The 21,845-nt window shown below is 42.0% G+C and overlaps 1 protein-coding gene across 9 annotated transcripts in view; it reads right to left on the minus strand.

Annotated features, from left to right (window-relative positions):
- Positions 1 to 21,845, minus strand: part of ERCC6 (ERCC excision repair 6, chromatin remodeling factor) — a 69,898-nt gene that overhangs the window by 36,837 nt on the left and 11,216 nt on the right. For all 9 annotated transcript variants that reach the window (XR_002643304.3, XR_016388101.1, XM_089897820.1 and 6 more), the window contains exons 5-6: positions 17,979 to 18,699; positions 2,286 to 2,414 (exon numbers count right to left, since the gene is read on the minus strand). Coding sequence is in view for 7 of the 9 variants with exons in the window: in XM_089897820.1 (XP_089753946.1) it covers positions 2,286 to 2,414; positions 17,979 to 18,699 (850 nt within the window). In the remaining 2 variants the exon portion in view is untranslated. The remainder of the gene's footprint in view (positions 1 to 2,285; positions 2,415 to 17,978; positions 18,700 to 21,845) is intronic.

The following is a 21,845-nucleotide window of genomic DNA, read 5'->3' on the forward strand; positions in this document are numbered from 1 at the left end:
TGGTTCCAGCAGTGTCACTAACTGACTCAGGCCTTGTTGCTTTAATTTCCTAATAATGAACACTGTAAAACAATTACATACTTTAAATGAAAGCAGGCTACGGAATTCAGTTTTCAGAACCTTCGAAGACATAAAAATTACTCTTTAGGAAAAGTTAAAAGATTTTTACAAGCTACTGTGTAAGAGTAAAGAAATTACTGTACCCTGCTTCCCCCGTGAAACTGAAGCATCACAAAATAACCACAGATAATTGGTATATCTTGGCATTGTCACATTAACCCAAGATTGCATTTACTAGTGTGGCTAAAAGTAAAGTTGAAAGACTGAATTTTGTCATCTGATTGCTAAATCACACAGTCAAATACATTTTCCGGGCAAACTTTCAAAACAGAATTTTAAAAGTTAACCATGATCTTGCAGAAAGCAGCACTTAAATAGATAACTGTACCTGCTGACTCCCTTGCGTACAAATATACCCTGTTAATTTAATTCCACAGAGTGCGGTAAGTACAGTAAAAATAGATCTACACTTAAAATTAAATTGGCCCGGCTAAAACTTAATCATGAAAGAAAAATGGAGACTCTACCAATCCTATTACTTTTTTTTCATGTAGCAGAATAAAAGAAACAGAAGTTTCATAACATTTATGAACTATTTAAAATCCTGTTTTTGAGAGATGAAAAATGAAAACAACATACTTTCCAGGAATGTGCAATTAAGACAAATTTTTTTTAAAAACCGTGCATTTACGTTAACTACAATAGGGTTAACCGTCAATACACTAAATCCTGTATACTCCTAGTAAGCCAAGTTTGGTTCTGTTAACTGTGAAACTCCTTTGCTAGAAAATACCACATTTATACAAAAATGCACATTCAACTCGATTCTTGAGGATATTTGCCAAATCACTTAATACTCATGTAGAAGTATCCTGTCTTTGTTAAACCAATTTAATCTATAATCTGGGTATTCCTTTTGCTAGTTTAACACCGATACTACTTGGCGTGTTTCTTAATAAGCAATCACTTTAGAGAAGATGAAAAGAGTTGCCAATAAATATTATCTTTATGTACCTTTCCATAGTTAAATTTTCATTTGGGAGAAGCAATAAACACAGTAGCCACCTCCCCAGGCTATAAAACATCTACGAAAATTACTAGAGATTCAGGTTTGAACTTCTTTACAGTTCTTCTGTCCAGTGCAGCAACCCACCCAAGACAGTTCACATATTTAGGATTCAGCTTTCCTATTATGTTTAGTGGGATAAAATAACCACTCCCTTTGTCCCCTCCAACCCTGGAGAAAAATTAAAACTATGATAAAAGCTCTTCGAGAGGAAATATAAAAAGCATGCTCTTTTTAAGTAGACATCTTGCACAAGTTTAGGGCATGGCTGACAGCTGAATCTATGAAGGAGATTAAACATAACCATCTCAAAGAAAGAAGTTTATATCCTGCACCCAACTACCAAGTGATGGTACAGGAGACAGAAAGAAGCTATTTAATGCTTTAACTTCCTATATGCATCGAGGAAGCCTTCCTAAAGCACCTTGTTTAGTAAATCCCAGGAGGACTGAGATTGAAAACGTGGCTCAGTATTTACATTCATCACGGAGACTCGCCTGGACCTTGTAGGCTATAGGCACGCATCTATCACAGGGCATCCGGTTATATGCAACCCTGGGCCACTTGACATATGAAACATAGTCAGTTTCAAATAGCAACGCAACCCTGAAGGTGTTTGCCTGTATCTTCTCTTTTGATATCAGAATAACATCTACAGGAAATATTTAGATACACATTTGGTCAGCTCAAAAGTATTATACCCTTAGGTACAGTATAGGACACTCAGAAAAATAATCTCTACACAGTTTTTTATTTCAATATAGAAGTAAAAACCTCTCCAATATTGATTTTAATAAGCAAGTCTTCTTAATCTGATTTAGAAGTTAGAGGTTTGGCCCCTTAAAATTGCTAAGAACAGCAACAAAAGAAGAACTCGATGTAGATAGCTTTTAAATGTGTAGCTTTTAGTCTGCTGAGACAGGTCCACATAGATTCATCAGTTTATAAACATACCCAATGCGCACTTTAGTCAATTTATTACCGTCTAATTTTAATGAACAGCATGTGGCTAGAATTTCATTTGACAGTATCTGTGTCTGCAATAAATTGCTGCAAGTACCTTAAGGGCCCACAGGTAAGTACTATGTAGTTCCTAAAATATTAATTTGTACACAATGGCTTGATGACAGATGTAAAGGAAGGAACACATGGCACATACTTAAAAAGCTTTTTGAACAGAAAACCTGGCACTTTAAAACCTTCGTCAAATTCGGCGTCACTTTCCTCAGAATCATCTTCAAGCCTCAGACTCTTCTCTTTGTCCTGCAGTCTCAGTTTATTCCATCTCCTACCGTGAAAACAAAAACCACATTTCCATTATTTTGGTTCCAAACCAGGTTAAAATAGGTAGTTCTAAGTAATACACAGGAAAAAACAGACAAAATTGAACAGTCTTTTAGCTTTCTGCTGCCATCATTACCCAAAACACTGATATTCAAAGGAAAAAAAAAAAAAAACCAACTGATTCTCTTTTCCTTCCTCCTCAATTCAATTCTCACTTGAATTATTATAGCTGCTCTAGAAATATTCCTGTAAGGTCTCATTTCATTATCAAAACTACTTGCTCCTCTCCTGGCATACCCTAAAGGGAAAATTTCTCTGCTAGTTCCTAAGATATATGAACCTAATTCTAGAAAAGAGTCAGTGAAAATTTCAATATAACTAAATTTATAGATACTAAACGTCATAGCTCCAAAATGACAATGTAAGAAAAAATAAATATTATTTATAATTACTATTTCTGTGCTAAAGATATGATGGCCATAGCATAAAACAGCACATCTTGAACATAAAGCAAATTTTTGGTCAAAATTACTATATATCAGATTCACATACTGATTACTTAATTAAGGGGAGGCATCAACAATATAAAGTACTGATAATTATACCACTGAGGAAAAAATGTGTCCACTAAATAAAACCTAAGTTATAAATTTAGTTATATGATGCTTTTCAGATGCGAAATAAGATGAACGTTTATATTTCAGAAGGGTGACACCATGTATGCATAACAAAAGAAACGTCTAGGGCTTCCCTGGTGGCGCAGTGGTTGGGAGTCTGCCTCCCGGTGCGGGGGACGCGGGTTCGTGCCCCGGTCCGGGAGGATCCCGCATGCCACGGAGCGGCTGGGCCCGTGGGCTATGGCCGCTGTGCCTGCGCGTCCGGAGCCTGTGCTCTGCAGCGGGAGAGGCCACGGCAGTGAGAGGCCCGCGTACTACAAAAAAAAAAAAAAAAAAGAAACGTCTAAAGATCTGAAAGTATTAGCAATACAGCAAGGCTGTTGGGAAGGTGCAGCCACTTAGCCAGACTAATTTTGCACCTATGTAACTATAATGGACACTGGGGTCACAAGTGGAAAAAAAAAGTCAACAGCCTCATATTCTAGTCACTTCCATAATAAAAGGATGGCTTTTTTCAGTATGCATGCAACTGACACTTTGAATTTCACAAAATGGTGGAAATGAAATAAAACAATAACACAGATAAATGCCTTCCAAGTAAAAAGCTCACAGGAAGGGAATGAGAACAGCAACACAATAAGAAAGCATCTCTCTGCCACTGACTATGCAGGAGTAATAGAGAAAGTGTGAGGGAAGGTAAAGGAGAACATGGAAGGATAATACCGCACACCCTGCCCAGTTGGAGGAATGGTATGTTTTCCAGCACCAACTACCAAATCAGCACAGAGGCCAAACACAACCCCGTGCACTAGATGCTGGAGGACCTTTAAAGCACGTCCTCTGATAAATTCTGGTCTTGTTGAAAATTTCAGCTCTTCGGAGTAAGGAAAGGAAGGGCTAGCTGAGGATCAGTAAGGAAGAATTGGTTGGTGACTTGAAACTGCTTCGCAGGGCACTAAGAGAACCTATAAATAAGCAGTGCTGGTGATTTCCAGAGAAGAGCCAACGAAAGAGACAGTATATGGCCAAGTCTAAGGAAATAGCTGTCACATAACCATAAGGTTTAATATGTGACAGTCTTTTTATGGGAAAAATTTAATGGCCTTTTTGTGCTTAACTTCTAAAGGTGATCTCTTTCTCCCTTTTATTTGTATTTTTCTTCCTTAAAATCACCATGCAATTGACGAAATGAAATACCTCTAAGTGGCTATAATAGTCTCTGCTACTCTTCTGAGCTCCACATTATCTACAAATTTAGGTAAGTGCAGTGGTTCTCAACAGGGGACAATCTGGCCATCCTCCGAGGGCAACCCCCTCACCCCCACCCTAGGGTAACGTGACAACGTCTGCAGACATAACTGGTTGTTACAACTGCTGGGGGGAGGGGAGAAACACTACTAGCATCTAGCAGGTAGAGGCCAGGATGCTGCTAAACAACCTACAACGTCCAAGACAGTCCTCCACAACAAAATGTTACCTGGTCTCAAACATCAGTAGTGTCAAAGTTGAGAAACCCTGGTATAAAGGTAACCCTTACCATTGGAACTTAGAAACCAAAATGACGTATAAACGTTTTCCTAATGTATACATCTGAATTCCCGCAAGCAGGCAATTTCAGATAATGAGACAGTCCTCAGTACCCACATTCTTACCATCAGAGCTCAGAACCAAACACCTGCATATTAAAAGATAATTGTTTTTAGCGAATATGTGGATAATACAAATTCTGTGGAAAAATCACACAACCTATCACAGCCACTTAAGAATACTTCATTGCACAACTACTCAAAAATAATTGTACAGGAAGAAAAAGAAAAACAGAAGATCCTGGCTGGCTTAACAAGTTTGACACAATGAGGTCGTGAATATCTTACATACAAGAAAGAGTACCACACGTTACCCTTCATTGATAAATGACAGCTATTGCCTTAGACTTAGGCCAGTTAGTCTTTGTGGCTGTTAAATTTCCCACCGCATCACTCTGTTTCAACAGATTTTCAGCTTCCTCCTCCTCCCTCCCTTCTAAAACATCCAGGCATCATGTCGCCACAGATCACACAGCACCTAGGAAACCACATAAGCCACTACAGAAATGACTGCATTCCAGTGCCTTCCGCTTTGTAAAGAAAGATGAAAAGAGACAAATGTTTATTCAGTTTGGCTAACAGATGACTAAAGGTGGTGGGGAAAAATCATTATTGCCTACAAGTATTTGTATCATTGTAAAGACAAATCGCCCCAGTAGAATCATATACACATATTAAAGACAGAGAGTACCAGGGTTATAAAACCACATGCATGTGTGGCTCAGGCTAAGAGATTCTCCTGGTATATAAAGCAGTAATTCCTCATGTGGTTTACAGCCAAGAGACCTGGCCGTCTAAACTGCGCACGCTGAAGCAGGGCAGCACCAAGTGCTGGTCGACAAGAAGTACCAAAAGTTCTATAACAGATTTGTAAACGGTAAATTGTCATGAAGTATGGCCACGTTTAATGCAACAGTAACAAAAAGATAGCTACAGAATGACCTAAAACTGGTTGGGGGCAGGTCAAAATTAAGATCTGGACCCCAGAGATCTGAAATCTTAAAACTCTGAAATGGCCTCGAAATGTCTAAATTCTGTTCTTTTGACAAATAAGCTAGATAACAGATTTTAAAAGTGGGGGCGGGGGGGTAAATAGTCCAATATTTACATTTTTGGAAAAGAAATAACTTTTTCATGTTTTCTTTCCTCTCGTTTTAAAAGAGCCACACATGTAAGAGTCACAGCTGCAGCCACATAAAACCAAGTGGGCCTGGTGTTCCCTGGCAGGGTTTCCAACTCCCCACACGACTGCCGTAGTCAGCCCGCTGCCGACTCCACTGGCAGCTGCTCAGAGGAGAACCCAGTAATAAACATAAACTTACAATTCCAATCAGATGCAGGCAGGGCAAATGCTCCTTGGCTTCGCCACACTCACGCAGGAATGAGAAATCAGCCCAGGCTGTGGGACCTGGGGCTGATACTGCGATAATGATCTGTCAGAAGCAACGTGGACCCGGGGCCAAACTGCTAGCAACGCTGCACAGTCAGCTGAACTGCACCAGAAACATACGTCCTTCAGTTGTAACCTACTGGCACGCCTTGTCGATGGAACCCTTAGAATACACCTGAGAAGTTAATTTATTTTCGAAGGAGAATTTCCAGCATTTCAAGGATGTTCAAAAATGCCAGGGCAGAAAAACACAGCTAGCTGCCACTGTGCTGAAATTCAGAGCCTCCTCTCTGTGCATGTGCATGCCCCGTACTGTCCCCAACCTCTCTCCCCCACACACCTGTGTACCCTTCAGAGCTCTGCCCGAGTAGCACCTCTGGAAGAAGCCGTCCCTGACGGGCCAGTTAGGCGTCGCATCCTCCAAGTAGGTGCCTTCCCAACACCATGGCACCTGGGCACACCTGACGTCTCCACTAGAATGCTAGCACCTACCAGAGTGTTAGCATCTTTTGAAATCCGTATCTGTCTCCCCCATTAGACTGGGGGAGACTGTCTCAGTCATTTTTGTATCTTTAGAGACTGGTATAATGCCCACCTCACAAGACGCTCAATAAATGCTCAGGGAATGAATGAATGAGGTTCTGAATTGGGCTAGGGATGAGGAAGACACCAGGGGTAGAGAAGCATGGCTTGAAAACGGTCAAAGTGGGTCCCTCAGAAATGGGTTCAAGAAACGTCCCGTTCTACCTCCTTTAGGGCCTGCCTCCTGCTGCATTCCTACCCCTTCTACATACGTGACTTTAAAGTACTACTCTGAGCTGTAGCCACTGCCTAAACGTGGCTGGGCCCACTGCAAAGAATGAGGCCTGGCAAAGGGTGACTGCAAAGCCAGGTGTTTAATTTAGAATTTTATAAGGAGGAAGAAAAAGGAGAGGAGGTTAAGCTCACTATGTTGAATGACAAAAATTTTGTAAGTTATTTCCAAGCCCTGATGTCTGCTTTTGGGGGGTTCCCAGGGGATTCACTTTGCAACAAGACTGGTTTTTGCACACCAGCTGATTGGAAGAAATCAGGAGTCCTGAGTTTGGGTCCAAGCCTCCCTAGGACCAGGTGGGAAAGGCCGAGCAAAAGGTTCAACTTTTTATGAAAGACTTGATCTTCTAGCAGAGGAAAAAAGAGGTTTAACTAACCCTATATTTACATTACTAGAAAGGAAATAACGTTTCTAGCGTTCCCACTTTCATCTTTTTCTTTAATCCATACATATAACAGTCACAGCTGCAACCAAATAAAATGAGGCGAGTGTGTTATTCACTGGGAGGTTCTCTAACTCCTATAGTCCCTCAGACTCCAGGGGCGGCCATTAGAGCAGAACCCAGCAAAAAACACAGATTTAAGATACCCACTGAGAAGGGAAAACCAGATGCAGGTCCATAACTAGTAAGGGGAGGTCCGAACTTTAGAAACATCATTTAACACCACTGTATTTGTCTCCTCGACCACAGTGAGCCAAATAATAGGTCCTTATAGGACTAAATGAGATAATATGTATACTATACCCTTTAGAAACTATTTTTTAATACTACATACATGTCAGATACTATCTTATAATTATGGGCAGGAGATTACACAAAAAAAGTAAAATTGAGAAATTTTAGTTAACTGTAGGTTAAACGTGAATAAATAGTAACAAATGTCAAAACACTTGGAATCGCAATCTTGGGCAGGCAGGAGTTAAGTGCAGCCCCAAAGTCTAGAAGGCCATCATGCTACCGCACCTGTACTATCAGCCAAGATCAAGATTATCATGGTCACTCTAGGCACAATGTCCTACACACCTGGTACAGCAAGGAGTGTGGAAACTAAGCCTTATAAGGCACAAGAGAAGCATCTGGAACACTGACCTCAGAACAGAGAAAATTGTGAGGAACCAAAGTGTAATCCTGACCTATCCACACTCAGAACCAATAAGCAGGCTATGAGGTTGGAAGAACGCCCCCTGGTCACAGATGTCTAGTGACCCCTAGTTTGTTCAAAGGAGAAATAATTTTTTATTTCTCCCCAAACAATTACTGATAATGTACTTATAGTCATATAGATATTTTATCACTAAGTGGACCTTAATCATACTAATAAAAAATGTATTAGAGGTAAGAAAAGCCTAACATCAAACAACACTAAGTTTATAACAGCTAATGAGTTGCCTATGCATATTACATACAATTGTTAAAGTGCTTTTTACCTTGGAAGAACGTCACGTCTTCATACATATCAATATTTATATAAGCTCTTCCTCATGATTCTCACAGACCCTCTTACTGGCTTGATGGAATCTTTGTAGTAAATGTTCTACCTAGTGGGCATGCAAATAACAAGAGTAGCTAATATTTGTTGATTGTCTGACATTTGCCAAATATCTTAGATGTATTACCTTTTGTAATCCTCCTATCACCCTTGAAGAAGGTACTGCTAAGATCCCCATATACAAATGGGGAGATATACAAGACCTCATAGTTATTAGGGGAGACTGGCATTCTGACGCCATGGCCTGTGATTTCTACCCCCTATGCCATATATTACCTCCTTAAGTAACACTGGCTAGCTCTGGACAAGCTGTGTTTTGAAATTATATATACATATATATTATGTATACATTTTTTAAAGTTAGAGGCAGAAAACAAACTCTAAGTAATAATAACAACTAATGGCTACCGATGCTCGCTGTGTGCTGGGCACTGTTTTAAGTATTTACATGTATTAAATAATTTAATCCTTACAACCCTATGAGACAGATACTATTCTTAATCCCTTTTTCACAATTAAAGAAAGGTAGGCAGGGACAGGTAAAGCAGCCTGCTCAAGATCACCAATGTGAGGATTCTAACCCGGAGTCTGTGCTCCTAACTGTTGCATAATCTTGCCTCTCAAAAAGTATTTTCAAACTTCCAAAATTCACCCCTTTGCTCATAGCACCAGCCAAAAGGTCAATAATCACCTCTTTAAATGCTATACAATGAAAATGAAATGCTATACAAAAAAAAAAAGAAAACAACTGCACAAGAGCAAATCAAATTATAAAACTTCAATTCAAATTTGTCTCAAAAAACATTAGTGCTAAAAGTTTGAGGAGATGGGCTTCCCTGGTGGCACAGTGGTTGAGAGTCCGCCTGCCGATGCAGGGGACAACGGGTTCGTGCCCCGGTCTGGGAAGATCCCACATGCCGCTGAGCCCGTGCGTCCGGAGCCTGTGCTCCGCAACGGGAGAGGCCACAACAGTGAGAGGCCCGCGTACCGCAAAAAAAAAAAAAAAAGTTTGAGGAGAGGAAAGACGGCCTTCATTTTTGTACGATAACATGATTCCTTCCCCACCTCGCTACTGTGCAGAGTGGGTCAAAACTCACTCTTCACTGGACACCTGCCAACTTTTCCAAGTAACAGTAAAATCAGCTTAGTAATTCTTTTGACTACAGGTAATCTGGGCTGAACAAACACATAAGATACACTTAATACCAGACAAACCAATATACAGGCATACCTTGGAGATATCACAGGCTCGGTTCCAGACCACCGCAACAAAGCAAATATTGCAATAAAGCTAGTAACATGAATTTTGTGGTTTCTCAACACATACAAAAGTTATGTTGGGGCTTCCCTGGTGGCGCAGTGGTTGAGAGTCCGCCTGCTGATGCAGGGGATGCGAGTTCATGCCCCGGTCTGGGAAGATCCCACATGCCGCGGAGCGGCTGGGCCCATGAGCCATGGCTGCTGAGCCTGCGCGTCCGGAGCCTGTGCTCCGCAACAGAAGAGGCCACAACAGTGAGAGGCCCGTGTACCACAAAAAAAAAAAAAAGTTATGTTTACACTAGACTGTAGTCTATTAAGTGTGCGACAGCATTATATCTAAAAGAACAATGTACATACCTTAATTAAAAAATGGTTAGCCAAAAAAATGCTAACCATCATCTGAGCCTTCAGTGAGTCATAGCAGTAACGTCAAAGATCACTGATCACAGATCACCATAACGAATATAATAATGAAAAAGTTTGAAATACTGTGAGAATTACAAATGTGACACAGAGATATGAAGTGAGCAAATGCTACTGGAAAAATGGCAATGATAGACTTGCTTAAGGCAGGGTGTCACACACCTTCAATTTGTAGAAAGTGCAGTTATCTGTAAGCACGATAAAACGAAAGGCAATAAAAGGAGGTATCGCCTATACTCAAATGCCTACACCAACCTACAAAAAAGGCAAAATATACCTATTAATGGGAATTATCAAATATTAGTAGCCCAAGATTATATATTAATAAAATGAACATGCCCTCTCCAAAATTTCAAGGAAGTCACTTACTTTGCTGTTTGAAATTTACAACTGACCTTATTGCTCTGTTTTCATTTTTACGTTGTAAGAGCCACCAAGATCTGTAGTGATTGTGACGGAAAAGTCACACATCATACAGTTAAATCATTTCTAATATAGAGTGAAATTTCAATCTCAGGATCATTCTCCGCTTATTGCAATATCCATGAAAAAATTCTACAACAGAAGCACAGTGAGTACAATTTGATTTTTTAAAAATATACTCAAGGCACCTAGCTGGGTATTTAATATAGTTTGCATTTCTGTAGTGCAATAAGTTTTCTATTTCAGACAGCTAAGAATTCCTTACAGATTAGTCTAATTTGCTAAATTGAGATACTCAGTGTTTTACTTTTCTTATCTGCCTTTTTATGGTCTATCTGGTGGACTTAATTGGCACATCTGAGCAGATGAAATACTCTGAGTTAGGAGTCCAGATCTCACAGAGTAAATTAAGACTGATGCAGACAATTATGCACTGGAGCTGAGGATGAGAGGTGTGTGCAGAGCACGGAGCAGAATTAGTCTTCATTTGTGTCTTAGCTTCGTCATTTAAAAGAAGCCAGGATGCTCTCTAAGAAAAGTCCTTAAGGGAGTTAACTTTTTCTTCTCTCTTTAAAATATAGAGTCCTAGAAGAAGAAAAGAACACAAGTTTATTCCTTGAGAAAGAAATCAACTCCCAGAAACTGATGACAAGAACAATCTTCAAATAATTATACTTAGTTTCTGGATCAAACCTAGATTAAATTTTTACCAAATTCAGATTTTTGGAGATCAAATGATCTGCGTTTTTTTTTTTTTAAAGGTATAAGCAAATCAAGCTCTACACTGTATCAATAATTTGGCCTTTGCCTAAGTGTGACCTGAATCCACGTGCAGCACAAACAAAGATGCAACTGAAGGATAAACATGGGACAATCGCACTGCAAAGGGATTGGCTCTAGGCAAAAGGAAGAGGAAGAGGCTCAGTGAAGACAATAAAATGGAGACAGAGCAGCTGAGACTGTGGTTCTAGGAGGCATGGCCTTCAGCGCCGTTTCAAGCAAAGGAATGGGGCCTGCAAAAGTGTGGGCTTGGTCCTAATCAAGCAACGGGAGAAAGTGATCACTGAGGCCATGCTTTCTGAGCCCACCGCACCAGTCCACACTGACAGACCACTCCCTCATGACCCAAACCACCGGCTTCTCCACTTGCTGCTATCCTGGGCGAATGACTTCAGCTTTCTCGGCTCAGGTTCCTATCTCCTAGGGCGCTGTGAGGACTAAGCCAATAGAGCCACATAAAGTGAAGCACTGCCAAGTGGTAAGCACTCACTAATGTCAGCTATCTTAGTTCTCATAACAACCTCCTCCCTCACCCACGGATACCACCCTTGCTCAGGGCCTCCAAATTTCAAATCCAAGAGGCTTTTTTCAACATTCATCCTCCTCAGCTTTACTCATTTCAGCATCTGAAAATACCGACAGCCTTCCCCTCCTAGAAGTATGCATGTATACAGCTAAACCCTCCAAACCAGGATCCAACTCGCCCCTGGCCACAGAAGCCACAGTGCTCAAGAGAGAGGGTGCTGAAGATACCATTTTCCCAGATGATTAAGTCTTACGGGGGCTTAGAAGATACTCTGTAAGATTTACACAATGAATGGAGCCATCTGACCTTGTTTTTGTTTGTTTTTTTTTGCGGTACGCGGGCCTCTCACTGTTGTGGCCTCTCCCGCTGAGGAGCACAGGCTCCGGACGCGCAGGCGCAGCGGCCATGGCTCACGGGCCCAGCCGCTCTGCGGCATGTGGGATCCTCCCGGACCGGGGCACGAACCCACGTCCCCTGCATCGGCAGGTGGACTCTCAACCACTGCGCCACCAGGGAAGCCCTGACCTTTTTTAACTCAAAGTTATTCATGGTAAATAAAGTTCAAAATGGGGCAAAAGAAAAGAAAAACCTCTAAGGACAAAACTGTATTAGAAGTCAGTTACATCAACTGGTATCATGACTACAGACGCGGGTTACACCACACCACGAGGCAAATGCTATGCCCATCCACACCAGATCAGTCAAGTTTTCTAGAGTCCCTAGCAATCTCCCCAAATCTTTACCCAGCTGACTTGGGTCTAGGATTTGGTCTCCAGCCCAGGGAGGTAGGGGCAGCTATGTCCTGATTCTTGGCACCACCATGTGGCCATACATAGGTACTGCCCACTCCACCCAATTCCACAAATGAAAGGAAACCGCCGTTTACACAACCCAGTCCTGGCTTCAAATCCCAGCTCTTAACCAGTGACATCATGGGCAAACTGATCACCCTGAAAGGGCCAAGATAAAGTGTTTGTGCAGCCTACTATAATTAGAACAACTGAAAGATATATATGCATAGGATCAAAGGCTGGAATGAAATATAGAAAAATAAAAAAACAGAGGTGTAGGTAGTTTTTTCTATCTTAATATTATCACAATTTCACTATAAAAAAACAAGGAAATGGGGGCTTCCCTGGTGGTGCAGTGGTTGAGAGTCCACCTGCCGATGCAAGGGACGCGGGTTCGTGCCCCGGTCTGGGAAGATCCCACATGCCGCGGAGCGGCTGGGCCCGTGAGCCATGGCCGCTGAGCCTGCGCGTCCGGAGCCTGTGCTCCGCAACGGGAGAGGCCACAGCATTGAGAGGCCCACGTACCACACACACACAAAAAAACACAAACAAACAAAAACAAAAAAACAAGGAATTATCAAAAGTGAAAGGTCAGGGGCAGGGTATGGGAAGCCTTCAAACTATCTGGAGGTACCAATTCAAATCCATTTCAGGCTGTGATCTCAGCAGCTTGGCCCAAAGTACCAGATAATCTGAGGAGACTCGCACCACCTACTGAAGAGTCTGTTTCTAAATTCTACTGTTCCACTGATTGAGGATGGGGGGTGGTGGTGATTTATCCCAGCAGCAATACCAAGCTAACTTCGGGCTAGAGTTGAGCATTACATCCTCACATCCCAACATCCTTACCAACAATTCTTTCCAACCTCCTCAAAGGTTTCCTAAATGGGAACATCGTAAGGGCCTCTGATAAGGAAGAATGCTACCAACCTCACCTCAGAATTAGTGCGAGCTCAAAGCCCAAGTGCAGTGCCCAGCTCCTGCTGCTCCGGGCTAAGCCCTAAAGGTGCTCCCCAGGGGATTCTCAAGCACACACGCTGGTAAGAACCCAATGAACTATTATACACAGCACTGAGCTGAATAAACTGGCCCCAAAGCTCCTGCCCAGGCCCTCTCCTATGTAAACACAATTGTGCAGGGTACATAAAAGTTTAGAGAAAATGATACAAACTCAACCTGCCAAAACTTACGGCCTCAGAAAGGAAGAGAATATATAAAGTCCACTTACATATATCAAAGTAGTTCCCAAACATGCCAGTGCCTCAGAATCACCTGGGAAAGCCTTTTTAAATTACCACCTGGTAGTCCCACGTACACTTTTTGAATCAGCACCTCCAATGGTGGAGCCCCCAGTGATTCTGCAGGATCAGCCCATGGGCTGGGAATCTTTGCCTTAGCCTATGCTCATTGCCAAGAAAATACAGCTGTTAGGTTAGCAACTTAAGCAATAATGGCTGGCAAATGGAAATAGAAAGGAGAGATTCAGAGTATAGGTTTAAGTCAAATTATAAATGTTCTCCCTAGTCGTGCCAGCAGGAGACAGACCTTATTTGGAAGTGCATCCTCTCACTCGGGGTGTCAACGGACCTACACTGCAAGTCCGACCCAAGCAGTACGTCGACTGCTGGGGAAAGAGGCATGAGTTGGTGACATTTTTTGTTTGTTATATCTCACTGTTGGCAAACAGCATGTTGCTTGCTTCCCCCTGTTGTCCCCGTGCCAAGGTAGACATCACCAACGCATTGCGGCACTCTTTCCCAGGGAAGCCAAACAGGCCTCAGTCTCCCCCAAACAGATTACCACTGCCAAAGGTGGGAGCTGGCTGGCAAAGGCAAGGGCTTGTGCCCTCCCTGTCTTGAAGTGGCAGCTTAGCAACCGGACTCCTCTGCAGACCACGGCCACCATGCCAATACCCAAAGCAATCCAGACGAGACCCCTGAGGAAACAACGTGCCCCCAAAGCAATGCAAGTATTTTCCTGTTCAGTGATGCACCTGAAGTTCGGGGGTAAATGTGCCCAGTTTTAACCTGCATCCTCAGGTCCGTATCAACATATCTGAATGACCCAAGAGACCAGGCCCAGTGCTGGGATGAACGTCCTCCACAAAATCTTCCCCAAATACCTCAGTCTGATTTCATTATGCCCTGCACACTGGTTAGGTCCCATCTGTGCCCACGCCCCCTAAAAGACTGCAGATTCCTCACAGGAACCCCTAGACGCCAGTCCTAGAATGGAGATGTGCATTCATGCAGTGAGAGCAAAGATGAAGCAATGGAGATGACCTCACATCTCCATTGGAAAATGAACCAACTACACTGAGGGAACCGGGATTGCAGATCTCTGTTCACCTGGCGGGGAAATGTGCACGTATGAAATGTTTGGTCTTCTAGGCCACTCTGGGCTCACCAGGGACATACATCACCCAACACTGAATGTGTGTTATTTCTGTTAAGTGTTTGGCACCTGGAGCTCCCAGACCCTAGCTTTCTAAAGCAGCAATAGATTTTAAGGAAGACCTCACAACTGAGAGCCATACCCTAATGGAAACATGAGCACCCCAAAATTAAAATAAAAAATAATGGATGCTTTGTAAGATCTGTTAGCATTGACATGAATAAGAAACAACAGAATATTTGCTTCTAAGAAGTGGCCCATCCATCACGGTACATTATCAAAGGTATGAAAATCAGGGAACACCATTGAGGAGACAGCCTCCAAATGCAACAGAACAGAGAAGAAAGCAGGATAAAAATGTTGGAAAGGCAAAATACACGGGCATTTTATAAGATGCTTAAAACTTCCAAGACTGATCTGAGGTCTTGGGCTAAGTCAGAGAAAGCAGGATCATCTACTATCCAGATGCAGAAAAGGTTAAGCTGCAGAAAAGGCCTGACAGGAAATTCCCACTGAGCGTCAGCTAAAACTAAAGACACGTAGTTAGGACTAATCTAGAGCTAATGAAAGACCTAAGACTCTCCAAGTGGAGAGAATAAAGGGGGTGAGATGTCTAGGAGTCGCCCACTTTCACTTCTAAGGGTTCAAAACAGCATTATAATCAACAGGGCTATAACCAACACATATTTAAGTCCAAAAGGTACCTACCTTGGGTACATATTCCTAAATTCTAACCGTTAGGAAAAACTCATTTTCTATGTTGTAAACTATATGGGGCTTTATTCTTCTTATCCATCAACAAACCACTGCTAAGATAAGAAATCCTAAAGTGTTTTTCTTCACTCAAGGGGATACCATTACAATTTCATTCTGTCTACAAAGATCAACAACAAGAAATAACAAAGTATAGAGTGACTGGCAGTTTTTAAATATTCTTAATATGCTTCTAAATCCTGAGCATTTTGTTTTTTTAACATCCCCCAATCCAAAGGGTACCAAAGGAGATGCAGATAAACATTTCAATGTGGATATCTGCAATTTAACAATTATCTACCTTAATAACTGTAGCTGTAAAATTTTAAGAGCTATAGTATTTTGGTGGCAATTAGAGTTATTGATATTTCTGAAATTCATTTGAGATTTTACTATAACTTCAGCAAAAAACTGACTTCTAATATGGCTTTGGAAATAACAGTTTTACAATCTTAACATTATTAAGAAAAACTTATTGCCATGAATTTAAACTAAACCTGTGTTTAAAATTCAATCAAAATAATTGCTCTTGATCAAAATACTGAATACTTAAAATATATTTAATATTGACTCAATTTAATGGGAAGAATATTCATTCCACTTATAATCAATATGTTGAGATTAACACTTTTATTTTATTTTATTTTATTATTATTTTCTTTTGCGGTACGCGGACCTCTCACTGTTGTGGCCTCTCCCATTGTGGAGCACAGGCTCTGGACGCGCAGGCCCAGCGGCCATGGCTCACCGGCCCAGCCGCTCCGCAGCATGTGGGATCCTCCCAGACCGGGGCACGAACCCGCGTCCCCTGCATCGGCAGGCGGACTCTCAACCACTGCGCCACCAGGGAAGCCCAACACTTTTATTAATTCTCTACAATAGTCAAGAAAAAGACTGATGCCACTCACTGTTCAGACAACTTTACAGATATCAGATGTGCAAGCTACAATGAGAAATGACAAACATTAAGCCACTCCTTAACTCTGTCTTGCTGCGTAAGGTACTACCACAGTGAGAGTGTAACAGCTCTCTTAAAGACCTGGACTTAGGTTGCAGGTACTCAAATCATTGGTGAAAAGAACTATGCTGCACCTGCTTCTAAAAGGATGTATGTGGCAGCTTGGATGTAGGGCGTCGGCAGTTCTAAATAACAGAAGAAAAGAATATCAGGTCAATCTTCATTCGCAAAGGTCAGTGGAAAGCTACAAGAATTATAATAAACTAGGTCTCCCTACCCTGAGAAACAAGAAAAAACTGTTGAGGACTGGGGAAAAAAGCCACCCTGGGAGCAAGTATTAAAAAAGTAATCTGTTAAGCAGATTCCCGCATCTCTTTGAGTCTCACGGCACTCTTAAAAAGCTAAGGCGTGAGACCCGAGTCACACAATGTCATGCTCCGTGGGACACGATGGAGACTGTGGCATACACACTGGTTTTCTTGACTCAGAAGACGTGTGGCAACATGCAGTGCGGACTCCACAAACAAACGTGTTCACCCGGGCTTCCCTGGTGGCGCAGTGGTTGAGAGTCCGCCTGCCGATGCAGGGGACGCGGGTTCGTGCCCCGGTCCGGGAAGATCCCACATGCCGCGGAGCGGCTGGGCCCGTGAGCCATGGCCGCTGAGCCTGCGCGTCCGGAGCCTGTGCTCCGCAACGGGAGAGGCCACAACGGTGAGAGGCCCGCATACCACACACAAAAAAAAGTTTTACTTACTTACATCAGACACTGACAAATTCACGGAAATAAGAAGCCAAAGTTAGTCTCTAGCATAAAAAAAGACAGGGCACAGGAAGGGTATGCTGGGCATAGGAAGCCCATTTCTGGCACGGTATTGTTGAAATTCTGTAGAGAACCACTTTTTCAAGACAGGGAAGGAGGGATTTAGGAAAGCAAGCTTATTCTTTCATACACTAAAACTTAAATTTCAGCTCTTTTTTGAAGGAGAGTCTCCTAAAATTACTTTCACCCAACATACACTACACAAGCCAACCTCCTCCTGCCCCTTGTGGCAGGGCACCCACCCTCCGTGTGAAGCCACACAGCTCCTGCTTTAGTCCTAGGCATGCCTCTTGCCCAGCCCTCCCCCTAAGCTTTTCTTCTTAGACTTGCCCTCAAATCTCAATGAAGACCCCGAAGTAGAAGCATCTTGGGTGAGCTCCATCGAGGACTCAGGGGCCCTGATGGTTCTAGCAGGCTAAGGTTGCAGGAAGTCCAACCTTTGGATGAATGGAGGTCTAATATATTACGCTAGACTAGAACTCTCATTTATTAATAAACCTACCACCTACGATAAAGCAAGCAGTACAATCCCTGGAGACTGACCTTAACCGCCGCTTATAATAATCTTCATCTCCATCATCTCGGCATCTCACTACTTTCCGACCTCCTCCTCCTCCTCCTGCGGCTTCAGCTTCTTCCCCAGAACTTGGAAAGAAGTCATCATCAATCTCCTGCACTGTGACTTTCTTCTGCCGTTTCTGGCGACTGAGCACCCGTCTCCGGTCACAGTCGGTGTCTTCCCCGGACAGGTCAGCCCCTGCCGCCTCCCCCTGCTCCCACTCCGTGGGCAAGTACTCGGACACTTCATCCTCAGAGTCTCCCTCTGCCTTTGGCCTCACACCACACTCCAAGGGTTTCTTTCCCTTTAGCAATCCCACCTGCCCCCGGAACTGAAGAGCCCTCTTCTGGAGTTTCTTGATGTGTTTTTTCAAGCGCTTATCTGTTTTCGAGAGAGCTTTGCCTCTCTTGCCTGGTTTGTTGTCATTGAGTGCTGAGCTCAGCTCAGAAGTGACCGAGGCTGGGGCTTTTTTAGTTGCTCTTTTATTACAAGCTTGCTTCTTTCTTTCAAAGGACAGTTTTGCTTGATCTGCCAAATACTTTTCAAAATCTGATGCTTCGTTGAGCATTAGTTTTCTGGGCTTTCTCTCCTGCTTCTGAGGGATCTGGGTACCAAAAGGTGTCATCTGACCAGTGCGGACGAGCTCTTCCCAAGCAGTCTCCTGAGCGGGCATGAGCATGCTGCCGAGGGAGGACGGCCCTGCTTCTGAAAAGAGGGATGACAACACATTGGGCACTAGCACAAAACTTTCCAAGAGAACAACGGATATGTGCACTACTCAATACATAAATTAAAAAAAAAAAAAAAGAAAGAAAAATCACTGACGTACTAACGTATAGTATATATGAAGAACAGAGTGAAATTTACTATAGCATTCATGCCACATTTAGTATACTCCTATTCAAAAAGGTAACTTCTCAATAACTTTTCCCAAAACACTGCATTATCAATATACTTTCTGTGCATCCAAAGACAGACCCAGTCATATGTAACATACAGAGAAATTTTACCATGTTTCCTTATCAACTGCCCTTGAGGAAGCAATCTCCCAAGTTTCCACGTCACTGCTAATACCAGCATTCAGATGGACTTAAATACAAGAGACAGCAGAACTGAAAACAGACATCTAAAGAATCAGCATGCACCTAAATAGGTAAAACATAAATGCTGCCTCTGCACTGCCCAATAGGAGAGTCACCATATGGCTACTTAAATTTACGTTGAAAATTCATTCTCTCAGTGGTACTGGCCACATTTCAAGCGCTCAATAGCCACATGTGGCTAAAGGCTACCATAATGGACAACACAGACAGCATTTCCACTATTGCAAAAAGGTCCACTAAACAGCACCGTGTTAGATGTGTGAAGTTAACTGACTGAAGGGATGAACTAAAGTTGGAAGTTATGCCATAATAATAGAAAGCCACCCAGAGATCATCCCTCTTTCATTAGTTGAAATTAATCTCTAGCAAAATTACTTTACCCATAGCCAAAATACCAAAAGAAGTAAAGGCTTAATAGGAAGGCATCCATATTCTAAAATCTGTATTTCTTGCAGGCCAATAATAGCACAGTGCAGTTTTTCATTAAATGTGCACTGAAGAAAAACATACATCAGAAAGTGCACAAATCCTAAGTGTACAGCTCAGTGAATTTTCAGAAAAAAAACAAACCCATGACACCAGCATCCAGATCAGGAAGCATAAATTACTAGCACCCCCAGATATGCCCTTCACGGTGCCTCCCAGCTTCTACCCCACCAGATACTGACTGACCTATTAACACGGTAGACAAGTTGTACCTGGCTTTCAACTTAATGGAAATGGGAATGTCTGTACTTGTATCTGGTTTCTTTTGTTCAACATTATGCTTGGGTGAGTCACACTTACTACTGAATATAATTGCAGTTTGTTGATTCTCATTGCTGTTAGTATTCTATGATAACTCTACTACAATTTTTCCATTCTAGTGTTACTGGACATTTGGGTAGTGTCCAGGTTTGGGCTACCAGGAATAATGTTGCTATGAGCATTCCAATACACATTCTTTGGTAATGTATGTATATAATTCTTTGGGTATATTAAGCTTTAGTAGACACCACCAAACCGATTTCCAAAGTGGTCCTAGCAATTTTAAGTTCCACCAACAGTGTTTGAGAGTTTCAACTGGTCCACATTCTTGCCATTCCACTTTAGCTATGCTGGTAGGCATGTAGTAGTACCACTTTGTGGCTGTAATTTGTATTTCCCTAGTGACTAACGAACTAGGGAATCTTTACGTAAGATCTGTTGATCTTTTGGGTAGCCTATTGTGAAGAAAATGTTCAAATCTTTTGCCCATTTTTCTCATATGTGGTCTTGTCTTTAAAAGGAAAAAAAAAAAGATTTCTAGGAGCTCTTCATACATTCTGGACTCAAGTCCCTGGACTGATACAGATATTGCAAACATCTTTTCCCATTCTGCAGCTTGCCTTTTCACTCTCTTAAATGCTATCTTTCAGCGACATAAGATCTTAGTTGTAACATAGTTCATTTATCAAATCTTTTCCTTTACAGTGAGCCTTGTTTTTGTGCCTTGTTAAATCTTTGCCCCAAGATCATGAAAATGTTTTCCTATGTTATATCCTAAAAGCTTTGTTTTATCCTTAACGGTGAAATCTACAATCCATTTGGAATTTATTTTTGTACACTGTATAATGGGCCAATATTCACTTTATCTTCATGTGGAGTAACCCAGCACACTTAGTGAAAAGACGATTCTTCTCCACAGCACTGTACTGCCACATCTGTCATAAATCAAGTGACCACATATGGGTGGGTCTGTTTGCTGGACCCTCTACTCTGTCCCATTGGTGTATTTGTCTATCCTTATGCCACTACAGTGTCTTAATTACTATAGGTTAGTAATAAGTCTGCGTATTTTGTTCTTCTTCAAGATTGCCTTGGCCATTCTTGACCCAATGCATGTTTATATAAATTTTAGAATCAGGTTGTTAGTGCCACCCACCCTCAGCCTACTCTTCCTACTCTATACCCTCTCCCTCAAAAAACTCCCTGAAATTTATATTGGGGTTGCACTGAAACTATAAGTGGATAAAACTGTATCTTCCAATCTATGACCATGGTGTATCTCCCCATTTATTTGCCTTCTTTAATTTTTCAATGACATTTTGTAGTTTTTAACGTAGAGAGCGCTGAAGAAAACTACCTTTTTTTACTAAGAGTTATTTCCAGATATTTGATTTTGATCGTAATTGCCATCTTTATTAAATTTTATTTTTTGCTTTTGCTCGTATGTAGAAATATGACTGATTTTTATATATTGACCTTGTATCCAGTGACACTGCTAAATTCACATGGTAATTCCAACAGACTGCCCATTGATCCTTTCAGATTTTTGATATGACCAATAACATACACTGTAAATAATGATTGTTTTATTTCTCTTCTTACATTACTACACTATCCAGGTACAATGCTGAACAGGAAAGGTGACAGCAAGCAACTCATCTCATCCCAGATCAGAGGAGCAAAGCCAACTGTTGCAAAGTTTATCCCACCTAATTCCAGGAAAGGATTCTTTAATCAGATAATCCTCACAACAATTAGGAAACGGATCGCTATGTGGAGACCAGGGGAAAGGAAACCTCAGGGAAGCATGTGAGCAAAGAAATGAAGGTCTACTATGCTTATGCCCATCTCAAAGCAGACTTGGAAAGGTTAAAGAATGTAGCCAAGGTCTATACCTGGGCAATACAGAGCTGGGGTACACAAAGCCTAGACACTCTGTTCCCCTGCCCCACCAAACAGAGCATAGAGCACCACGGAGAAGGAAGGTATCCCAGAAGGGAT

This window comes from Delphinapterus leucas, chromosome 16 (genome assembly GCF_059928025.1).
Source record: "Delphinapterus leucas isolate spDelLeu-1000000601 "Yukka" chromosome 16, BTC_Dleu_Yukka2, whole genome shotgun sequence".
NCBI lineage: Eukaryota > Metazoa > Chordata > Mammalia > Artiodactyla > Monodontidae > Delphinapterus > Delphinapterus leucas.